The sequence below is a fragment of the Macrosteles quadrilineatus genome, unplaced genomic scaffold (assembly GCF_028750875.1).
Source record: "Macrosteles quadrilineatus isolate MER2022 unplaced genomic scaffold, UCM_ALF_1.0 Scaffold_1__1_contigs__length_201487025, whole genome shotgun sequence".
Taxonomy (NCBI): domain Eukaryota; kingdom Metazoa; phylum Arthropoda; class Insecta; order Hemiptera; family Cicadellidae; genus Macrosteles; species Macrosteles quadrilineatus.
In genome coordinates this window covers 166,904,352-166,925,506 of record NW_026542594.1, presented here as the reverse complement: position 1 = coordinate 166,925,506, position 21,155 = coordinate 166,904,352, and the positions used below count along the sequence as shown (strand labels likewise).

Genomic DNA, 21,155 nt, shown 5'->3' with positions numbered 1-21,155 from the left:
GAACACCAAGGTGGTTTTTTTACCAATTTAAACTGATGTAATGATTTATTCTGAGCTATAGCAACTGTTATGGCCCAGCAACTATGCCAGTAACAAAAATTAAAGTATCCAATAGTAAATGTGTGAGAGTTATTAAAACTATCACTAAGAATATTACAACTCTAAAAAACTCTAAACTAAAAGTTGATGCGTTATTGCCTGTCTGTATAGTGTATAGCCTTCATCTCTGGCGACGCAATGCCCACCCGCATCTTAGCCCTTCCGGGACTTGAATCTTAGACCTTCCGGGACTCGAATCTTAGACCTTCCGGGACTTAGACCTTCAGCAACTCTCATTTTATAAACATTTATTTACAAAATATACATTGTGTGCCCAAGGTCTAATACAGTATCAGTGGATGAGTTTTTTGCATTGACTGTACTCTTAGACCTTCTGGGACTTAGACCTTCGACATAATGCCAGATTAGACCCTCAGCAACAAGTACAAACTGCAAAATGTGTGTCGAAGGTCTAATTAGACCTTCCGGGACTTAGACCTTCAGCAACACTCCTGCCTATACCACCATCAGGTGAATCTTCACAAAACTACAAATCCATTTAGTTAAGGCACTGTAAAGGACACTTCTTCCATTTTATATTTTTACACAGTAGAGTCATATCATAATAGTAATTTGTTTTCTCTTTGATATTAGTAGCCTATGGTACAATTACACCTTAACCTCAAAATCCAAAGTGAAAACTAACTTTTGACTCCAACTGTTCACTATAGTTCACTGTATTGTATGGTAAAAAAGTTACACCATTTTGTGCATTGGTTTTTTTTATGAAATAATATCTTGATAATTATTATTGATAACGATAAATTCATCCATAGATTGTTTTTGTAAACCGCTAGATTATTGATTAAATAGTGTGTTTAGTGTTAAACCGCTTAGTTATGAAATTATACCATAAAAACAAAAAAACCTACATATTTTTCAAATACAAACCACCCTCACCCCAAACCTGATGCCCAAATGGTGTAATGTACAAATACAATACCATACAATACTATATTGAACAGTTTTTAGAGGTTAGAACATTTTTTTGCTTAATGCACCTTACTATTTCATACTCCACAATGACAGCATACCTATTGCCTGTTCACGAAGAAGGTTAACATTCAAACCACACCCTTAAAAATCTAATCAAATACATAACATAATAGATTGTTCAAGTTATATCCTGATTGAAAAGAGGCTGGTCTTCTACCAAGCTTAGTGGGAAACCATGAAATGTCAAAGCTTCATTTCACACACAAAACTTATGGAACACAATTTGAACAAAATTTCATGTACGTAAGGAGATTTTACTTTGGGCATTCAAAAAATGTAAACTCACATTCAAGATTTCCTTCATCAATAAGCTTATATAAGGTGCTATGTGGAATCCTCATGCAATTATTTCCATCATCTGCGATACTTTTCTCTCCATTATTACAACATTTCACCACAGAAGCCTTTAATGTAGACACATCTACAAACTCACCTTTTTCAAACTTGAATCTGACAAAATATTCATTTTTCAACTTCCCAATTGGAGTTGCTTCAAAAGTAAGTTCAAAATTGTTCTGACTTAAACTATATGTAACCCAGAATATATTGTCAAACACAGAGATAAGTAAATAACCAATTTCGTAATCCTCAGGATCAAACTGTCGCCAAACCCAAGTATAAGATGAATTTGCTTTATACCTATAGAGTAAGCGACAATGCTCTTTCTCATAGTGATCCACCAGTTTGATCAAAGAAATCACAGTGTTGCAATCGGTTTGCCTACACTGTACAGGTCTGAAACCACAAAATTCTTCATGGTCACTCCCGGGCTGCAGAATGTCTAGGCAACCATCTCCATGGTACTTGCACTGACGAGGTATGGCTTCCAGAATGTTTTTTAAACACACAGGATTCTCTGTTGTTAACGGACCTTCGCAAATCGGGCAGTCATTTAACTTCTCGCAGCAGCAGTTGCAAACCCCATGGCCTCTGCTGCATGTCTTAAATGGAATTTGGATTGTGTCCAGACACACTGGACACTCTACAATCCTTTGCAGTCTATGAAGAGATGACGAGATGTTCTTCAGTGTAGTTTTTAAATTTTCCTGAAAAGAAAATTTAAATCACGAATAAACAAATTGTTTATCACACAATCCACATCAAATTGTAACATACAAATATATTTAAAAATACCCCCACCGCAGCAAGCCTGTAGACTAAGCAAATTTCAACTTGTCTGATTTCATTTTTACTAAAATCTAATATATAAAATTCTCGTGTCACAGTGTTTGTCTGCAAACTCCTCCGGAACGACTTCACCGATCGTTATGAAATTTGGTGTGTAAATTCTGTAGGTATGCGAATCGGACGTAAACTATTTCCCGTTTCGAAATTCTTAAAAGGGCTCCGCCCCAGTGGCTCTGGAGTTTCCCATGTTAACCTTATGAGAAATGGAATTAATGAATCTTAACAGCTGTTTCAATTAAACAAGTTGGTTCTGTTCTATGATGTTCAATAGCATTAAAGTTACAAGGATTACCAACAGGGTGCAGCACTATTATTTCTTTTACATTTATGACAACAGCTAATTTGCAACCAAAAGGTGAGTGAGCGTAGCGAACGAACTTCAACCTGGAGGCGAGTTAGCGTAGCGAACGAGCTAACCTGAAGGCAAGTGAGCGCAGCGAACGAGCTCCAACCTAAAGGTGAGTGAGCGTAGCGAACGAGCTCCAACCCAAAGGTGAGTGAGCGTAGCGAACGAACTTCAACCTGGAGGCGAGTTAGCGTAGCGAACGAGCTAACCTGAAGGCAAGTGAGCGCAGCGAACGAGCTCCAACCTAAAGGTGAGTGAGCGTAGCGAACGAGCTCCAACCCAAAGGTGAGTGAGCATAGCGAACGAACTTCAACCAGGACGAGATTGAGTGATGCGAACGAGATCATCTTGAAAATTAAACGTAACGGTACTTTCTTTCCATCGGTCTGTCTTAGGGGAAACCTATAACTTAGGCGATACGAAGTTCGCCGGGTCAGCTAGTATTTCCATAAATAAGACATATTTATTCCTAATTTAAATAACATTAGATTTAACGAGTTCTTAGGTTTGCTGCTACTGGGAAGGTAAAAAGTGTTTGTTGACCATACATCAATAGTATAGGATGAAAGAAATAAATTTGCCAAATTTGATCAACATCTATCTATCTATACTATTATAAAAAAGAGGTGGTTGCTGTATGTGTGTATGTGTGTATGGGAAAAGTAAAATCGAAAATACTGGTCGGATTGGGCTGAAATTTGGCATGATGATAGCTCACATTCCCGATTAACATATAGGCATATTCTTATTTCAAAAATCCTTTCGGGCTCCGCCCCAGTGGCTCTGGAGTTTCCCATGTTAACCTTATGAGAAATGGAATTATTGAATCTTAACAGCTGTTTCAATTAAACAAGTTGGTTCTGTTCTATGATGTTCAATAGCATTAAAGTTACAAGGATTACCAACAGGGTGCAGCACTATTATTTCTTTTACATTTATGACAACAGCTAATTTGCAACCAAAAGGTGAGTGAGCGTAGCGAACGAACTTCAACCTGGAGGCGAGTTAGCGTAGCGAACGAGCTAACCTGAAGGAAAGTGAGCGCAGCGAACGAGCTCCAACCTAAAGGTGAGTGAGCGTAGCCAACGAGCTCCAACCTAAAGGTGAGTGAGCGTAGCGAACGAGCTCCAACCTAAAGGTGAGTGAGCGTAGCGAACAAACTTCAACCAGGACGTGATTGAGCCATGCGAACGAGATAATCTTGAAAGTTAAGAAGTTAAACGGGGCAAAGCCCGCGGGTTACAGCTAGTATATCCATAAACAAGTAAACTACAACAGTTTACATTTTCTCCATATGACATAGGAATTTCAAATTACACACAAAAATTTTCTCCATGACCGTTAGGCATACGACAATGCTTCAATATACTAAATTATTTCTTTTTTTAAGCTCTACAAAATGATTTGGAAAGAAATTTAAATTGTTTTTGTTTTTAGATAAATAATTTAGATAAAGACCATAGACCCCCCTTCCCATGGTCTGATTATGCTGGTTGGTGAACTCCTTCGAATAAATGTAGGTTTACACGTTTTTACCGAATTTTATCAAAATCGGATCATTTTCGCTCAAGTTATCGTGCCAAAGGACATTCATATATATGAATTTGAACAGATGGTGTTGACCTCTGGGGACCTCAAAACAAAAATGTAAATCGGTTCCGAGTCCAGATCTTACCATGAGACCTACGGTAATAGCTTATTCCCTATATGGAAAATTTGCTAATAAGAGGAAAGTAGTTTTACCGCCAACAAGCTCTGCTCACACTCACAACCTATGGAAAGACGTTCACCAAAATATCATTCTAATGCTCCTCCAATGCTTTTATACAACAAAATTGACATGGAAGTTGAAATTTAACAAATTATGTGGATTACTGTAGGTATTTATAAAGCGGTGTTAATAGTATATTTTGTACCAAGGGCTGAAAACGAGGTTTTGCCGGCTCGAGATAGTTTTTAAGTTCGAGAGCTGCAAAACCATTTTCGGTCCGTGGTACGAACACTATTTTTCACCACACTACTACTATTCACAATAATAATAATGAAAACTGATAGTCAACGCAACTTTAAGAATATGTGAAGAAGTAATTTCAGGAATCAGCAAAAATAATAATAAACAGTTGCTAGGCAGCAGTGAAAATAAAACAATTCTATTTCAATGCTATGGATACTGTTGCTGTAATTAATATGCAAGCGGACAGCTGATTTTGCGGCCCCGGGATGTAAAAACCTGCTCGGTCCCCAAATTACGATGACAGCTGGCATGGCCAGCAAAACGTAACTTTCAGCCACCAATTAACGTATGTAATACAGCAAAAAACATCATAGTGTGGTGAAAAATGTTTATATAATTACATGAGAAAAATATTTTTTTAATGAAGCTTATTAACTTATTGAATAAACTAGCTGTTTGCCCATTCTACGTACGGGAATCTTGTAGTAAGTTAAACCCTTATATTCAGAACAGGAGTTGGTTTGCATATTTAGTGTGCATTTTACTTTCTCCCCCTATACCATAGTATATGGAGAAAGTATTGTTTTCGTCAAAATTTTCGAGTTTGAGTTTTGAGTGGATATATTCGTTTTGGGTCCCCCTGGACCCAAAAAAGTGGTTTTCGAAGTGATGTCTGTGTGTGTGTGTGTGTGTCTGTGTGTCTGGATGTGTACAGAGCTAGAGACTACACCTGTGGTCCGATTTCGATGAAATTTGGTATGTAGGTTCTAATCCATGGTATCTCCAGGCGTTTTTTTCATTTTTTTGAAATTTTCTCAAATTTGATTTTCTCAAAAATGGCCCGAACGATTTTGATAAAAATTTAGTATGTTGTAGCCCTTTAAATTCTGAACAAAATGGTACAAATTCCATTTCTGTAAAAATTACGGTTTAAAAGTTATGGTAAATTATGTTATTTTCCCATAAAACCCCATAAAAAACGAAAAATAGGATTTTAGAAAAAAATCCGGTTTTGATTTAACATAGTACTTATGTTATAGTCCTTACAATTTTGACAGTTTTTCATTTTTTTAGAAATTTTTATTTTTAATGGGGATTTTCCCATAAAACCCCATAAAATAACGGAAAAAAAGGATTTTCCCAAAAATGGCCTAAACGATTTTGATAAAGATTTTGTATGTTATAGTCCTTTATATTCTGAACAAAATGGTACAAATCCCATTTCTGTAAAAATTACGGTTCAAAAGTAATTGTAAATTATGTTATTTTCCCATAAAAACCCCATAAAATAACGGAAAAATCTGATTTCCCAAAATTGGCTCGAACGATTTTGATAAAAATTTAGTATGTTATAGTTCTTTAAATTCTGAACAAAATCCCATTTCCTTATATTTACTCTCACCGCTTACACATGATAAAGGTTGTTGTCAAACTTATGGGAGAAAGTATGTGTCAGAATGCTGATACCGTTTATTTCCAGATATGATGGCAAAACTATAACTGTTTAGGAATACATATAAACCTTCTCAAATACAATATCTGACAGTTTCAAAGCCAAAACGAATGCTTCGCAATTAAATGTCATAGCCCTAAGGTAGGCCTGTAATGGAAAGTTACTTTTCACACTGGTTAAAAGTAGTTAAAACACTACCTCAACCTCACTACTGCACACTTTCTTCGGGTTGAAATTTTTATTAACTCTTGTCTTTTCCACGAAAAATAAGGACATTAATGCATTACCAATAGACATACACACACAAATACAGAATTGAGTCCACACAACATTTTGGAGTCCAGACAGAAAACGCTAAAAATTATACAGTAAGACATCAATTAAATTTAATAAGCAATAAGGTACAGTGTTTATAAATAAATAGTGATAATACGAGTAGTGATGTGTTTGTATGTAAAAATTATTCTTACTGATACCACCGGTTCTAAGGAAAAGTAGCAGTACCGGTACTAAAAACCAACGTTTACATTTGAGAAAAGAACTGTAGTACTTACGACTAATTCAAACTGTCCTTCTAATCAAACTGTATTATAGGTGTTAAATCAAACTGTATTATAGGTGTTAATCAGTTGGCAAATATATAAATAAATAAATACACCGGCCACAAAACATGTAACATGTAACATAAACAACGTAAAGCTTTGAAAACTCACTATGGTTTGCTAAAAAAAAACTTTCACTTGATGTGGTGCAGTACCGGTACCGAAGTTATTAACGATTGATGATGTTATTAACGATAAAATCTCCTTTGGTTTTAATTTTTTTTAGTTTTCGAAAATCAAAGTTATTTCCTATTAATGGCATTATTTGTAAGCAGCTTTTAATGTTAGGTAACATATTAATGACAGTTTGAAAAAACCACCTTTATCCAAACAAAGGTTTCTTATTTAAAAGATTACGTAATCTCTAAACGATAATCGGTACATATATCTAGCAATCATTCGGAGGAAATGTGACAAAAAACGCACAAATCTGGGGTTTTGTAAGTTTGTAGTTTTATTTCCTAAGTAGGAAAAGTACCGATATCGTTGTCGAAATGCAAGTAAGTAGAAACCAAAAGTGACACATTGGAAAAGCGAGTTTAGTTCTCTGTTACGGTACGATCACAGTGAAATCAGAAAGATCTTCCAAGATCGCAGCAACATCCACGATCACCCACTGCAGTTGTGATTTTTTACTTTGCACTTTACACAACTGTCCTTGAAGCACCGTCAATGAGTGGAAACCTTTGTAAGCTACGGTATTGGTGACGATGATTAAAAAAATGTAAGTTTCCTTGCACTAATACAACACTGAATCACGGTATTTTCCCCGGTTATCAAAAAACTCGAGAACAATCGTTGCACTTGCAATTAATTAAACCGGTTAAGTAAGGCACAACGTTTTTAATCTCACTTGGTTTGGATGTGCTGACAAAACTTGATCGGAAATGGTTGCGGTATTATTTGTAAACAACTTTTAATGTAAACATATCGGTGACAGCTAGAAGTGAGAACTAATCCAAACAGCTGATCGTTATTTCATAAAATGTAATGTAATAGTAAACATTGGGAGAAAATTTGACAAAAATCTAACAAAATTGGGTTTTTGGTGGTTCGTTATTTTGTTTTCGAAGAAGCGAGGCCACGTTTTTATAGCCAAAGACACTCTCACCAATCCAGTTAATACAGAAAAATGATTAAAACCTTGATCGGTACTCTAGTTTTCTAGGAGTAGGCCGCGTAAAATGACATTTTGGTGTTACAGACGGAGTCACAGAATGGACAGACAGACATACAGACAGTAATTGAGATAAGACTCGTTTCGGCTTTCTTAGGCTATGAAACGTAAAAATAACCAAAAACCGCTTGATTCTAAGCAATGTATAGACAAAACTATTTTTATTTATATAGATGTGTTCAATCCGAGCAAAGCTTAGTCTCTGAATACTTGTGATTAAGTGGCTGGAGCAAAAGTCTACGACTTTATTGCAAGTAAGAGTAGGGTCCCAGTTTGAATTAGTCAGGAGATGTGTAAGTACTATACACTTCTCCTCACACTCCACACACTTCCCCACACTCCATTGTATAACTTATGTTGTCATAGACCTATTTTATAAATATGTGATCCAGAGGCAGCTCACTGAAACATCTTTTACTCGTCGGCTTGTCAATGCATTGTGTAAAGCCACTTTCCAACTCATTCTTTTTAATGGACAACAGCCATTGTTGTTTGGTGTAAACGCGCACTAATATTTTTCAATTTTCTTTGTAACAATCACAGGACGATAGCATAGACAAAAATAAATATATAGACCATCAGCCGTACTGCGGTTACCATAGGTTCTGGCGCACACCGCTGGGAGTGCTGTGTAGTTACGTAGCGTGTACGCCATAGCTACATAGCGCTCCCAGCGGTGTGCGCCAGAACGCTCAGAACCAATGATAACTGCAGTAAGGCTGACGGTCTATGTTAAATTTTTTTTGTCTATGACAATAACAACTCAATAAAGTGAAGTTCATAAAATGATTAATAAATATTGCTGAACACCAATGAATGGATTGAACATATCAGATATAAACTCACCAACTCTGCCATTATTTTGTTGTATTTCTGTCACTAAGCTGGGTTGTGTCTCATTTTCTTTACAAAGAAAACCTGAAAGCAGAAGATTGTTTGATAGCGGAGATCAAGTCAGTTTGTAGTGACTAAACAACTAAACCACACCAGTTTTAAGAGAATTTCAGAATGAGCCAAAAATCTATGCTTAGCTAACCACTCAAAACATTCTTAGTGGACCAGGACGTCTGTTAACTTTATTGCTCGAGGGGGGGGGCAGTGATATGCATATGCACCACGCCTGTTGTCAGGCAGTGTCTCATTATAAATCAAATCAACCTTGTTCTGGCAAGTATAAAAGAGGATTTTGGTTTGTTTGTACAGGGTGCGGCAAAAAAAACAATCTATTTTCTGCAGAGCACTGTTCAGCGACAGGTCGTCCGAGAATGGTGGGAGTAGGATTTTTGGAAAGCCTACACAATGCCATTTCTTGTAGTCATAGAGCAGTGGTCGGCTGAGCTAGTGTGGTTGTTATGGAGTTGTTTTTATAAAATAGTGAATTCATTCATTGCTACTCAGCGGCAGTTTCATGCACTATTTCAATTAAGGCGACATGGAGAAGTTCCGTTGCATAGCATAATAATGCGGTGGGTTACTTACTTTAGGACAACGGCTTCTACGTTGAAAAGGAAGCTTACAGGCTGTCCAAAGTCAGATCGGACGCCAGAAAACTAACATTCGATAGAGTTTGTGTTGCTGTGGAAAACAGTCCTCGTAGGCCAGCCCGAAAACAAGCGGCTGCCTTGAACATGTCTGACCACTCAGTTATACGAATTTTGAGGTTAATTTTCATCCCTATGGATTAGAATAATAATCTGTATAATTTGGTAATCATCCATACAGATAATCACGACGGAACCTCTCTATGTCGACCTAATTGAATAAAAGCACGGAACTGCCGCTGAGTTATGACTAAATCATTAATTTTTTTAAACGACGGATAACAACTGTACATAGCTCACACAAACACTGCTCTATGACTAAAAAAATGGCATTGTCCTAGGCTTTCCAACGAGCCTACTCCCACCACCCTCAGACAACCTGTCGCTGAACAGTGTGCTGCAGAAAATGGATCCGTTTTTTGCCACACCCTGTATATTTGTTTGGCAGTAATGGCAGTGATAAATCCAGACACCGCTGGAGAATTTCATGGAGTAGGTTTATACAACATCTATGTCCTGATAACATTCAAGGTTCATTTAGTCCTGGGACTGTCTTAAATCCCATGACAGGGATTTTGAATCAGGGTGTCCACAGAAATTTTGTCATTGATTTCCATGACTCACGAACTTTACTCTAAAATTAACGTACACACACAAGTTTTGGTCGAACTGTATCACTATGTAACCACTAATCCTCATTGTGTTGATTAAAAAGTGTTTAGATATTTAAGGTGTAACACTTCGGTAAAAATATTTCATACTCAACAAAGTCAAGTTTATTTAAATTTTTTTGATTACATAAAGTTATCAAAATACTTAAAACATAACTAGCACAAGATCTTAACAATACACTTTCATATTAAGTTAATAAAAACGTATCCACAAATAATAATAAAAGAGTTAATAAAAAAGTGCCTGCCACAAACCGCCGTAAAAATATAGTATATTAAGAAAACTTTGTTCAAAAAAAGAAAAAAAATGTAAACTATTTGTTTGTTAGCCTTATATTGTATCAATTGGACCTCACCGACAAGTTTTTTAAACTTGGTGAGGCCAAGCTGTTGTAATTTTCATAATAAATATATTTGTATTTGTAATTGTAACCAGAAAGGCTAATTAACATGTAATTCGTCATTACATCATTACATAGAAAAATACAAAATCACGTAATTAAGACCATGTGTAAAACTATATTCTCATATTTCTCACTTTCAAAATGATAACATCATTTATTATTTAGCTCATCTCTCATTTCATTTATCTCTACACATTACAGATTTTCAATAATCATAGTATCAAGAGTTCTAGAAATTTGACATTTTAAATCACACACTTGAAATAAATCTCTTAAAAAATTGTCCAATTTCCTCCATCATATAACACCATCATGTGACTCTTCACAACTACAAAATCATTTAGTTAAGGCACTGTAAGGACACTTCTTCCATTTTATATTTTTCTCAGTAAGGTCATAGTACCCATTTGCTTTAGCCTTGATATTATACAGTTCACAAAATTAAGGCAGTTTGAGGAGAGGCAATCCAATCCCCTCCACATACCATAACTTTGAAGCAACAACTGATATACATTAAGCTAAAAGGGGGGACCCAGTAAACCTTCCCCTTAGTCACAGAAAACGTACTACTATAACTCAGAATGCCAACCGCATGGTAAAAAGCATTAAGCGGTTTGAGAGAGCTTTGCCTGTCAATCCGTAGGTGCGTAGCTATTGCATGGCAACGCTGGTGGCACTGCCTACGGATTGACAGGCAAAGCTCTCTCAAACCGCTTAATGCTTTTTACCATGCGGTTGGCATTCTGGGTTATAGTAGTACGTTTTCTGTGCCTTAGTCCACCTAAATTTTGTGAACGCGACTATAGTACAGCCCAGTTAAACCTAAACCTCAAAATCTAAAGTGAAACCTAAATTTTGACTCCAAACTTTTCAATATAGTCCCCGCATTGTATGGTAAAAAAGATACATAATTTTTGAGCGTCGGGTTTTAAGGGGGGGACGTTAAAGTTAAAAAAGTCAGTAGTTTTTTTCGGTTTCTATGAAATGTTTTGATCTAATTCTTATCGATAACAAAAATTAATTTAAAGTAGATTACACTTTTAATTACATGTATTGATCGCTAAACCAAATAGTTATCGAGGTAAATCATTAAAAAAAGGTACTTTCCTGTTAAAGGGAACATTCATTATTATCGATGATTTTTTCGATATATCGATATTAACAAACTGAAACATATCAGCTGACAACTACGATAAATATTGATCAGTATATGAAACTGTTCTAAAAAAATAACCTAACATAACTAACCAAACTTGCTGTAACATTTAAAAATTCCGTGTTTAACTTGCCTTTTCTATTATCAAACCCAAACGGAAGTTTTAAATGGTACAGCAAGTTTGGTTGGTTATGTTAGGTTAGCTTAGAACAATTTCATTTCTTAATCCATATAGACTATTTTAGCCTAAACAAGATCAGTTAGTTGTTGTTGTCAATTTGTAATAGATCTGATCGGAAAACAAAAATATCGATATATTGAAAAAAATCATCGATAATAATGAATGTTCCCTTTAACAGGAAAGTACCAAAAAAAAAACTATTGCATATTTAACTTTAACCCCCCCCCCCCCCCCCAAACCTACACTCAAAATGGTGTAACTTTTCACTATACAATACAGGGACTACATTGAACAGTTTTGTGTCATAAGTTACCTTTCAATTTAGTATTTGAGTTTAAGCAGATTTTTTGCTAATTCCACCATACTATACGCCTGGCATATGACAAGTTCACAGAGTTAACATTTCAACAACATCCTTAAAATCTTATAAAATACATAACATAATAGATTGGTCAGGTTTTATCATGATTGAACTGGCTTGTAATCTACTCAGTTGAAGAAGGAAAACCTTACATGTCAAATCTTCATACAAAAAACTTATTTTGCTTTACAGCTATTTATAGAAGAAATTTAAAATCTAATTGAAGAAAATGTACTCCTCAGTGAGTGTGTATGGCCCAAGAGTCAAGGTAACACGGAAAAGTAAGCAGCTGCAATCCCACTAAGATCCTAATTACCCCTATCCTTCCCTACCATCTAATACTGCTGGACCGTACCCTTGGCCTTGGACTATGATATTTTCTTATCTGATAAAAATTATAATCAAATTTTATTCCAATTCAAATGACGAGTAACTCTATTTTGGACATTGTCAAGCCAATGTACCTTGTTTGGAGGTAGGCTGGCACCTTCAACCTCGGTAGCCAGACCCATGACACGTCATTTAACGGATTTTGCTGTTTATCTATTATCGTTATTTATTTATTAGATTTATTTATTTCATTATTTGTTTAGGTAAGTGTTATTTATTTAGATAGGTATCTTTGGTTGGCTTCTTGTTTTAACCATGGAAAGGTTAAGTTGAAGTAAAAGTAAAAGTTAGTTAAAGTTGAAGTAAAAGTAAAAGTTAAAAAGTTGAGTTTTAGGAGTTATCAGTTTCCATGTTTAATTAGGAGTTCATGATTGCTATTGAATTTATTTGCATAAACTAATAAGTATTTTTCGTTTTTAGCGAATTTCCCATATAGGGAATAAGCTATTACCGTAGTACTCATGGTAAGACCTGGACGCGGGACCGATTTTTTTTTTCGTTTCGAGGTCCCTAGAGGCCAAAAACACCATCTGTTCAAATTCATATATATATATATTTATATATTTATATATATATATATATATATATATATATATATATATATCTATCTATCTATATATATAATAGGCTAAGCCGTTTTTTGTTAATCGAACTCCTCCGTTATTATTTGCCCAATTTTGACGTTAGAGGTCTCAAAATAAAGGTTAAAACGTGTAGTTGTGCCCAACGGTATTAGATTTTTGATAAAGTCGTTGGTAAGGGCGTCAGAGGCCCTTAACCCTCCAAGTGTCCATAGTTTAGGCCTTAATGTCCACCTATTTTTGGCGCATTTGCAAGGTTTTATTAAAACGGATCTGAGAAGCTTAAAACAATGTTAATTCTAATGTTCTATATACCATTTTGTTTGGAAAATCATGGGCTTCAATATTATATATAAAACATCAGGAACATTTTTTCAAAAAAAAAAAATTTTTAGGTCAAAAAAATATAATTTTGAAAATTTTCAAAAAAAAAATAAGTTTGCGCTCAATGAAATTGTATAAATTATAGGCCTATAAATATTTGAAAATAGCCACTTTGTTCTAAATTTTATGAGGATTACAAATATATAATAATATAAGGAAGTATATTTGCAAATAAATAAGTTATGGGCAAAAAACTGATTTCAGTACATAGCGTTTAGCTAAGAATGCATAGCCTAACCATAGCTAGGAATCTGGCTGATAATTTACATCAATATCACTACCTACTTCTTCAGGATTATCAACCAGCACTTCAAAACCACTTAAATCTTCTTATAATGCACCACGTATATCACTACTTTTGATTTTTAACACTAAAACAATGATAAACGTAATAAAACACATCAGTCATCGGTCCGGGGGAACCTAGCTGTTTACAAATACACGCACGTCAGCTGTCTGCTACAATATTTTCGGAACTAAAATGAATAGCGCTTAGAGACAGACCTCTGGAGAAAGCTTAGAATATTACGGAAAGAACGATACCTAACTCGATCCAGTTCAATCCGATTCAGTCAGTCATAGAGCCTTCGCCGTAAACGATGTCTGCATGTCGAAAAATCGACAAGTAACACTACACAAAGTGTGCTGCTTGTCGAATTTTCGTCAAGTAACACTGGGAGGGTTAAAGTCAGTTTTTTCTCCATAAGGATAACATGGGAGATATTTTTAATTTATAAAAACATAGGTTTTTAGTTGAAAATAGTCAAAGTCTACTACATAAAAAATTAGTGTTTATTATGACTGTTAATGTATATTAAATGTTATCACGTTTGGTAACCAATGTATATTAAAGTATACTAATAATGGATCATACTACTTTATTTTAAAGCTGGGAATAGTAAAATTTAGTTGAGAAAAAGTTACCATGATTTACAAAACCGTAGGCTACTGTAATACCTATTTAAAATCACAAATCTTTGACATTCATTAATTTGACACGAAACAACTGATCTACCAGACAATTTATTTATAAATCAAAACAAAACAAATCCTATACTACTAATTCATGTTTGTTGCTATACAAATTTTTTTTTTAATTATTTGTTGTGTACCTATCCTAAAAATGGGACCCCAGAAGATTTGGCTGCACATTGTTCAGGTCTTGATACAATAGCCTATCCCTTGCTTTTCCCTTATGGAGGGATCGACTCGACAACTACACACCGGAGGCCCACAGGCTATCTGTTAGGCTTCAGTATTCTGCTGTGGTGGTATGGTTAAACTTCAATATATAGTTGAAATTTTTACCAGAATTGAAGGTGAACGTCTCGGTTTCATTCATAGGGAACAGTCAAAACTTCGAGCAGAGCTATATATGAAACTTCATGACGCAATACGTACGTGAGCAGGAAATTAAAGAGTTCAAATAGGCTAAAGCTGATAGGAAGCTGATGGATTCCCCATTTTGCCAGCAAAAATGTTTGGAGTTGGATGCGCTGATGATTTCATCCAACCAAACGTCGTTGAAAGTATACAAAATGGTCAAAATGAAAGACAAAGCCATAGCTCCAAAAACAGTGACTGTGATTTGATCAACAACAAAGTCTTGAAAAAATTGCCAGCTGAGCCCAAGGTGTTCGAAATCATTTATAGTTTACTTGGACATAATTTAAACGCCCATCTAGAATGCCCAGCAGAGTTTTTAAACAGTATGGAGGTCGGTGGATTGCCAAGACACAGATTGATTTAAAAAACGGGGCAATGGTTTTATTGATGAGGAATATCAATACACCAAGAAGGGCCTCATTAATGGAACAAGACTCCAAGTGGCCAAAATGGTTAACAATTTAATAGAATGTAAAAGTCCTAACTGGAACAAGTGAGAGGGGACATATTTTGATTCCGAGGATAAAAATGTGCCCGTTGGAAACAAACTTACCATTTAAAATGGAAAGCTGCCAATTTCTGTTAGCTTTATCATTTGCAATGATAATCAATAAAGCACAAGGGCAATCACTTAAAAGAGTAGCACTGCTCTTACCCAGACCAGTTTTCAGTCATGGGCTTTATGTTGCTTTAAGTAGGGCTACATATTTTGATGGTGTATATTCATCGCGGAAAATTCTGACCAGGGTAATTTTCCTGAAGGTGATTGATTTCACAACTAAAAACTTAGTAAGTTATTCAAGGAAGTACTTTTGTAAATAAAATAGGATAGAAAATGGATTCTCTACTTTCCATCTAAGGCTTCATTCATTACTGTATTTTATTTTCGACTTAGAATCAATATATAACACGATGGATTTGTTTTCTAAATTGATATGTTGTTTTGCGGCGCGATGAGCAGCACGGGTTCACTAGTATATATATATATGTGTCCGTTAGCACGATAACTTGAGCAAAAATGATCCGATTTTGATGAAATTCGGTACAAACGTGTAAACCTACGTTTATTCGAACGAGTTCGCGATCCAGCATGATCGGACCATGGGAACGGGGGTTTACGGGGGGTTTTATGGGGTAAAAATAGGTTTTTCGCATTTTTGACCCAAAAAACATAAAATTTAGCAATTTTTTTCCAAACCATTTTGTTGAGCTTAAAAAAACATATAATTTAGTATATTGAAGCGTTATTATGCGCCTAATGGTTACGGAGAAAATTCCAAAAAATTGTAAATTTAAAATTCCCATGTTATTCTTATGGAGAATAAGTAAACTGTTGTAGTTTGCTTGTTTATGAACATATTTTGATCAAATTTGAAAAATGTTTCTATTTCTTACTAACTATTAACATAAAAAAAACAGTTTTACCTCCCTGATGCAGCAAACCTAAGTACTTGTTAAACTAATTCTATTTAAATCGGGAATAAATGTTATATTTTTAAGTAGACATTTCAGTGTAAATCAAATCAGTCAAATGGAAATTCGCTTAGTCTGCAGGTTTGCTGCGGCGGGGATATTTATCTTATATGTTCATTAGATTCCAACATGCTGGGAATCCTTGAAAGTTAGCAGAGGGATTATGTTATAGTAGTTTTTTTTCATTATTGTTGAAACTTAGTGCCATGTTCTGCTCTACAGTGCTTTCTTCGTTTCGACATTTGGTACATTATATTCAGTATCAATGAAACTAAATTAAGTTGAAAATTGTAAACGCCCCTTATATTCGGCTGAGAAATATTTGCTGCAAACCGTATTCACTTTACATTCAAATTTATCAACCAACTTGTAATACATCCCATGATATTACCTGGGGGGAATGTATAGATTAGGCTGTGACTGCCTAAATTCACTGTTAGGTACCTTTATATTTCTAAGGACTACTAACCAGAATGGCAGGAGCGCTTGCTCTGAATCATTACCGAAGATAAGTGGGTCTGTGTATTCTCTCATCCAAGGGAAGCAAGCATTATCCGAGCTGAACATAATTATCATTGTTTGCTTTGCTTAAGCTATTGATTTATTACTGTATTGATGCAGTAGCAATAATCGTTTAAATTTTTCTTGATGAAGATAGCTTTGAATCTGTTTTGTTTGGTTTTTATTCTTGAAATTTAAAATTAATGTATCGTTACTAAAATGTTTTATTACTGTTAGTGTTAGGTCCAGTTATGAAGGATTTTATTTATTGTAGTTTGTTGTGGTTTATTGTTTTTTTTTCCTTTTGCTTCGACTTGCTGTTTAAATTGAATAACTTTATATATAGTGTAAGGATTGTGGGTTGAATAACGTGTTTTTGGAATCCAGAGTTATGGATGTAATTAGTTAAATTTATGGCATTAACAGGGAAAGGCGATGACACTAAAGAGTTCAATTATATGATTTCCTTTTTATGGGTCTTTTGTTTGGAAAATTTAAATTCATTAAGTTACATTTTACGAGGCGTTTAAATTGGCCTTGGTGTGGCGTTGGGCTTGGCTGGCCGGATTTCTGTGGCTGAGAACCATAGTATGGACATTTGAAATCCTCAGGTGCAAGGTTCGCTCACTGCTTCCTGCTGTACCTCTTGCTGGGGTCAGCAAGGTCTGAGGAGGAGGGGGATGTGACGGCCCCAAAAATTCCCAGACCCATTACATATCAGTTGGGGAGGTTTTTGTTACACCCTGAGGAAACCCTGTCAGTACCGTCACAAAAGCTTTGCTTTATTTCAAATATAAAAAGAGGGTCTGTAATATTGGACTGTTAACCTCCCTTTTTGTGTCAGCCAGTTGCGTCACCATGTAATATTCCGTCAGCGTGGCTCGGCGCTGGGCCAGGCCAATGTTCTCGGAAAGTGTAACGCGCATGGCTGGAATTTGCTGATACAGCTCAGCAAGTCGCTCGATGAAGTCAGTTAATGCGCAGCTTCAGTTTGTCTAATGCCCTGATGAATCGTTAGGCCGCAGCACTGTTCAGTGTTAGCACTGATGTCACGCAGCATAGCCGCAACATGATTGGCTGGTTCCCCTCCACGTCTAACTCTGGGTGATAGACAGGGAGCACTCGGTCTAGTTAGTCTAAATTCTAAATTCGGCTCGGTCGGTCATTAAAAATTGTCGCCTTTCCCCACTCTTCTAAAATGTATTTTAACATGAAAATCTGTAACTTAACTTAGATCTGAGTAGATCTAAGCGACTGATATCCAAATTGTATTCTCTCTTTACTCGTCAGCTAGTATTTGCGACCATAAGTATCGTGTTTGTAAACTAAACGTAGACTAATTACTCTTTCATACATCAAGTCGAAAGCTAAATACCTACTGTACTATTGTTTTTTCCATAAGTTTAATAAATTATCTATTCGTAGCGCATTTTCGTTGTTTCATTCGGCCACCTGTCACATAAATTAGGAAAATGAATATTAGGCCAGCCTTTCTGAGGAGTGATTATTAACAAAAGTGTATGAACAAAAGTTAAGATTTTAAGCAACTTAATACTAAATAATGAATGAAATTACATGAAATATTACAAGTGCATATACAACGGTCATAGGACCGTCATCTGGGTTGGCATAATGTCCACTCAATATTAATAAAATTGTCCCACATAATTAACAAACGAAGCACTAAAACAAAATAAAAATACAAAATAAATTTGGCGTGTTATTAGGCAACTGAAACAGCTTCCTAATAAATCAATTTTGTACGGATTCCATCTTTTTGCTCTCTAAATATCCCCATACCTGGCCTCCATAACATAATATTGAACTTACAACAGCGTTAAAACATTAGGCCTATACAATAAAGTAATTGTGGCTTTAACATGGGAATCAGACAAGCCTTAGCCACCGGTACTTTATTCCTTTACAGTTGGTGACTCTTCTGTTAACTATTATCGTTATCTCCTTGGCGCGACGATGCACGTCTACGCTTATCGCGTTCTTATAAAAAAATAGACTTCTTTTGTATTTATCGTTATTAGCTACAAAGATAGAGAGATAAAATCTTTCCATATTATTTTAGTAACCACGACCACGTTTCTCTGTCAGTCTTGTGCATTGCTTTAAAGTTAAGGTATTTTTTTTGAGAGCTGTTGACATTTTTATTTTACAGTTAAATGAAAGGTTTAATTCTATGCTAGGTAATTATTTGGACGTAGTGACTACTCGCAAAAGTGAAATTTTTTTCTTTCATAATGACCTAAATTTCACGCTGAATCGGAAAATGACGTTTTTATTTTTCGGAAAATACCGGAAATTCCCGAAAAAAGGGAAAAATTTTTTTTACTCAAAATACGTCATGTGGGTACTCAAAATACGCGGAATATTGTGTAGATTAAGAATATGCAAGAATTTTTTTGATCCGATGAAAAACACCGGAGATAGGGCGAAAAAACGGTGAATAATCGGTTAGGTTAGGCTTGGTTAGGTTAGGTTAGGTTCAGTTAGGTTAGGTTCGGTTAGGTTAGGTTAGTTTAGGTTAGTTTATCAATAACTTGAGTATTGTAAGTAAACTAACCTAACCTAACCTAACCTAACTCAACGTAACGTAACCTAACTCAACCTAACGTAAACAATAATAATAAAATAATGACCAGCTGATCAGCTGGTATTTTAACACGGACCGAACCTAACCTAACTGAACCTAACCTAACCTAACCTAGCCTAATCTAACTGATTATTCACCGTTTTTTCGCCCTATCTCCGGTGTTTTTCATCGGATCAAAAAAATTCTTGCATATTCTTAACCCTTTGAGTGCCAACGTCCGGGGAACCGGACGTTTTTAAAACGAGCCAAAAGTGCCGACGTCCGGCCGACCGGACGTTTTTAGAACGAGCCAAAAGTGCCAACGTCCGGCTGACCGGACGTTTCGTAATGATCGAACAGTTGTCATAACAACCGAATGGATACTCGGATTCTTTTAACCCATATATTAACATTGAGTCGAAAGTTACTAGATGCGATACATCGATTTTCGTTGGTCGAAATATCGAAAATTCGATTTTTACGAAATTTTAACCTAAAAATCGCCAGATTGCGCTCGGCATTTTTAGCGCGACCTTCGGGAAAAATCATCGGCATTTTTTGAGCGTTACTTTTATTTCTCGCCTGGCACTCTAAGGGTTAATCTACACAATATTCCGCGTATTTTGAGTACCCACAGCACGTATTTTGAGTAAAAAAAATTTTCCCGTTTTTCCCTTTTTTCGGGAATTTCCGGTATTTTCCGAAAAATAAAAACGTCATTTTCGGATTCAGCGTGAAATTTAGGTTATTATGAAAGAAAAAAATTTCACTTTTGCGAGTAGTCACTACGTCCAAATAATTACCCTATGCTAAGTTTATGTATAAACTGACAGGTTCAATTTTATAAACCCAGTTAATCCCAGAATTATAGACCCAGAATCTGATGTGACTCATGCTTTGAAGAATTTGCTTTAGAAATGTAGTCCTATAAATAATGGAGTAATAATCAATATTTTAAAATATATCTATTATAAAATTAAAATACCATAACCTAACCTAACCAACCAAACTTGCTGATGGTGGAAAAATCGCATGAAAGTTTACTAATCGAATCCGATAGTTTCAATCGATAGCATAGCCCAGTTAAGAAACTGTACCCGGCTTAATTAACATGATAGATTACTAGGGCCTACTAAGACCTAATGTAACTAAAAAGTACTGGGGACTGGCAAGCATATTTTAAGAATTCTCATCAAGAATTAACTAACTTACTATGCTTCACTGTCTTTGTCTTCAGTAACTATGATGAGACCAGACACGAGATCTGTCCAAAGTAATCAGTTATGAGAGTAATATACTAATCTAACACTATTGATAAGACAACAAAACGAAGGTAAGAGCACGTTTTACAAGGGGCTAGGCATCTTTCTAATTTCTAAAAGTTATCTGCTGCTGGAATGCTGGATTCTGCTGATTCTGGATCTGCTCTCTGCTCTAGTGCTCTGCTGGTGCTGGAGGACTGGACTGGAGTGGAGACTGGACTGGACACTGGACAGGAGGAGTGAGGTCACTGATTACTGAATGTCAAAGATGCGTGTCGCCAGCCGCCATGTTTGCGTGAGGTGTGAGTTATAAGAAGCCATGTTATTGGATAAGAAAACTCACTGCTATACCAACAGATGCCATGTTATTGCTACGATAAGAAAACTCGCTGCTATACCAACCTAACAAAATCAACGACACGCTTTTGACAGACTTCTGCCATGGCAGTGCTACCTCCAGTTATA

At 35.7% G+C, this 21,155-nt stretch overlaps 1 protein-coding gene across 1 annotated transcript; it reads right to left on the bottom strand.

Moving 5' to 3' along the window:
- Positions 1–477: 477 nt before the first annotated feature.
- Positions 478–20,735, bottom strand: LOC128983136 (uncharacterized). Its single transcript, XM_054402309.1, has 3 exons — positions 20,641–20,735; positions 8,662–8,733; positions 478–2,141 (listed from the first exon to the last, which is right to left on the bottom strand). Exons 2-3 carry the CDS (start codon positions 8,671–8,673, stop codon positions 1,350–1,352), a joined length of 804 nt encoding a protein of 267 aa, XP_054258284.1. The 5' UTR covers positions 8,674–8,733; positions 20,641–20,735; the 3' UTR covers positions 478–1,349.
- Positions 20,736–21,155: the final 420 nt, after the last annotated feature.